The following is a 3,465-nucleotide window of genomic DNA, read 5'->3' as shown; positions in this document are numbered from 1 at the left end:
CTTTATACAAAGTATTTTCTTTTCAATTCCAAAAGAAGGTGATTGAGTTGTTTGTGATACACGCTCGTATTACTGTTCGTAAAAGAGTACTCTTTTGCATGTCTGTGATACTTCAGGAATATTTATGTGATGGATAACTTATCACAATTAAATGTTAAGAGGGATTCTATTTGTGATTCATACTCTATACTAACTCTTTTCACTTACTAAATAAATATGCAACTGAGGTCAGTTTGCAACCCAAGCAAGAGGGATGTTACAAATAATCAAATTAACTATTTATCTTGGGTGACCCAAGTGTGGTATAAGAACTAAGACCGAATTCGATTGATTTTTTAGAGAGTGACCCAAGTTAGTTGTGAGTGAATTCAACTAGCTTTAACACATGTGAAATGTGCATATTAATTGATTAATTGGTTATGAGTGAATCCAATCAACTCAAAGACACGTGTGATGTGTGTAAAGATTATGTGAACTTGATTTGTGAAAGAATAGATCAACTCTAAGACACGTGTGATGCATGTAAAGATTATGTGAGTTTGATTGTGAGTGAACCCGATTAATTGCAAGACACGTTCGACGTGTGTGTAAAGACATTGTGAGTGAATCCAATGCAGGAGTGGATCAATTAATTATGTGTGATGCCATATGTGAAGTATGTAGATTACGTCAGTATTTATGTACGGGGTGTACCTTTTCAGATATATATTTTTCTAGGATTATTGTGATTAATTAGTTGTGTGAGTTGGTATGATATAGTCAAGATTAATATATCTAATCAACTATGTGCACATAGACTTATATTGTTTTGCTACATGTAAGTGATGATTGAATGGTGGCTTATAAGTTGATCATGGGTGGAACGTACATGCGTTGGACCACACAATGAAATATCTTGCTAGACATGTGATCACCTCTTAGATTTTCATATTTGGCATTTGTATTTTTGGAAGGCCTTAGCCTTAAACCTTTGTACAAACCAAATAGTATTTTCATACTTTTGGTAGGCCCAAAAGTCTAAAATTAGGGTTGCTATATTTTTGGAAGGAGCTTGTATGCTCAAAGACTCAAAAAGCTATTACGCTTTATTTTTTGAATAGAAAGCATTAATATATCTAAATATGGGTATGATGGGCCACACTCACGCAGAGGAGATTGAACCCAACCATGTATCGATGGTCACTTCTTCTCTATTTTCAAGCTTTAATGGTTTATGCTATTTTGTTGAATTGTTTATGTAAGGTTTTGGTCTTCAATTTGTGAAAAGTCTATGTTCTATTAATTTTTGTGTTTGAGTTTGAGTAATTCTACTCTAAGGTGTCCTAAGATCGTTATAGGATATATTGTATGATTATTTGTTAAACTCAAACCTTAAAAAACAAGCCAAAAATAATAATATTTTTTTCTAGGATATATTGTATGATTGTGTGCTGAACTCAAACCTTGAAAAACTAATAAAAAGGCCTAAAAGCTAAGCCTTATTGTTGATTGATGAGTTTTCAAACACTAAGAGTTGTGAATTTCTACCAAACTCAAGTGGTAAAGGTCATTTTCTAGGACCAAGAGGTCATGGGTTTTCAAAACCACATAAGGTGCTTCCTTGGCAGCATCACCTAGGTGGATTAAAAAATGCCTAAGGGGTAGTGAGAAATGATAACAATAGGAGGAGGATTTTGGGCTTGAGGCTAGTTGGAACAAAAAAAAAAAAAGAAGAGTTATGCATTTGTGATTTTAATTGCATATAGTAGGGAAATTAATTTTTCTGACTAGATATATAATTCTAAGGACAAGAGGTCTACTAGGAACACACCTCTTTGTTATTGGTTACTTGCCTTTGTTTCATACTTCTAGAAGTAACCCATACATGGGGATTCAAATCTTGATTAAATTTTCTTTGTAAAATGTCATAATTTTCGAGCCCATGCAAAGGAAATGCCATAATTTTCGAGCCCATGCAAAGGAAATGCTACTGAACTTCTATGTATACAGGTTTGGGGGAGGTTATTTTTCTTTTTCTACGCGTGTTATGCAACGTGAAGGATAAACCCTCCCTTAGGCCTTGAAAAACAGAGGATGAACGCCATGCGTGAGGCAACCAACCACCAACTGACCTTGGACTTGGTAGCGAAAAAGGACCGAGGTGACGTAGTGGATGACGTCCAATATCTATTATAAAGGGGTTGATGCCATTCATCCACTTAATTTCCTTTTACAGTAGAAGCGTGAGAGGAGAGATATCAAGCTTTCATGGCGAGCACCGGAGACAATCATGATGTTCAGCTTCTGGACGCTTGGGCCAGCCCCTACGTGATGCGCGTTCATGTGGCTCTTGCTGCCAAGGGCATCGCCTACACCAGCCTCCCCCAAGAGCTTGGGCCTAACAACAAGAGCCCCCTCCTCCTGCAATCCAACCCTGTTCACAAGAAGGTCCCCGTGCTCCTCCACAAGGGCAAACCCATCTGCGAATCCCTCATCATCGTAGAGTACATCGACGAGGCCTTCCCTTCCCCCCATGGCAAAGACTTGCTCCCCAAGGACCCCTACCACAAGGCCATGGCTCGTTTCTGGGCAGATTTCTGTGATAAAAAGGTAAGCATCTTAAGGCGGGGGCTAATTATTATAGCCAATATATTGTGCTAATCTTGCATTGAGAAGATACACTTGAACTAAGACCTCTAGTTATTACTGTGGGTGGACAGGTTCTTGAGGCTGTGTTGAAGCTTGTTCGGGGGCCAAGGGAGGAGTTTGGAGCAGTTATAGAGGAAAGCAAGGGATATCTGAGTACCTTGGAAGGGGCCTTTGCAAAGGAGCTTCCTTACTTCGGGGGCTCTCAAGTGGGCTTTGTTGATGTGGTGTTGGCCCCCCTCGTTGTGTGGCTGCCGGCATTGGAGTCTGTGGTAGGCCTTAAATGGGACTTTGAGAAGCTGCCTCGTTTTCACGCCTGGCTGAAGGCCTTTGAAGGCTCCCCTCTTGCGGCGTGCTTGCCAAACCCAGCTAAGCTCGCAGAGGTCGCCGAGGGAGTCAGAAAGAGACGATTCCCAAATGAATAAAGGACGATTCCCAAACGAATAAACTGAGCGCTTGACGTTCTATCTTGTAGGAAGAGTTTTAAAGACCCGTGAATAACTTGTGTTCTTCAAATCCATCATTTTCATTTGGCGCTTCTGATGCAAGTCCTCCAAAGCTTGACGTTTTGATCCTTTCTTTGTTGTAGTAATTAATGAGTTTTGTCCCTGAGTAACGTGTTCTTGCATGCCATCGTTTTCATTGGTGCTTTCTTGTCACAATGCAAGGCTTGCGCCAGAATCCACAGCACGTAACTTTGCTTTCTCGTCTTTTTACAAAGAATGTGTAGTGCTACAATTTAACTTAGCTACGTGTCTTAAATGTTGAAAACATCTCTCTCTCTCTCTCTCTCTCTCTCTATATATATATATATATATATATTATTATGGGACTCGTGCG

The 3,465-nt window shown here is 39.5% G+C and overlaps 1 protein-coding gene across 1 annotated transcript; it reads left to right on the top strand.

The window, feature by feature from the left end:
- The first annotated feature begins 2,219 nt into the window (after window positions 1-2,219).
- LOC147611595 (glutathione S-transferase U7-like) lies at window positions 2,220-3,160 on the top strand. Its single transcript, XM_086784986.1, has 2 exons — window positions 2,220-2,589; window positions 2,700-3,160. The coding sequence occupies exons 1-2, from the start codon at window positions 2,248-2,250 to the stop codon at window positions 3,048-3,050; spliced, it is 693 nt and encodes a 230-aa protein (XP_086641112.1). The 5' UTR covers window positions 2,220-2,247; the 3' UTR covers window positions 3,051-3,160.
- Window positions 3,161-3,465: the final 305 nt, after the last annotated feature.

The sequence above is a fragment of the Cibotium barometz genome, chromosome 47 (genome assembly GCF_041138505.1).
Source record: "Cibotium barometz isolate CiBa-2024 chromosome 47, ASM4113850v1, whole genome shotgun sequence".
In the NCBI taxonomy this organism is placed as follows: domain Eukaryota; kingdom Viridiplantae; phylum Streptophyta; class Polypodiopsida; order Cyatheales; family Cibotiaceae; genus Cibotium; species Cibotium barometz.
Note: the sequence above shows the minus strand (reverse complement) of the source record. Positions and strands in the feature narration are given on the sequence as shown.

What these genes read in the sequence shown, in the direction of transcription:
- LOC147611595 (XM_086784986.1), top strand. Translation starts at nt 2,248, where the DNA reads ATGGCGAGCACCGGAGACAATCATGATGTTCAGCTTCTGGACGCTTGG. An exon ending in CAGATTTCTGTGATAAAAAG is followed by an intron (nt 2,590 to 2,699) that starts GTAAGCATCTTA and finishes GTGGGTGGACAG; the next exon opens with GTTCTTGAGGCTGTGTTGAA.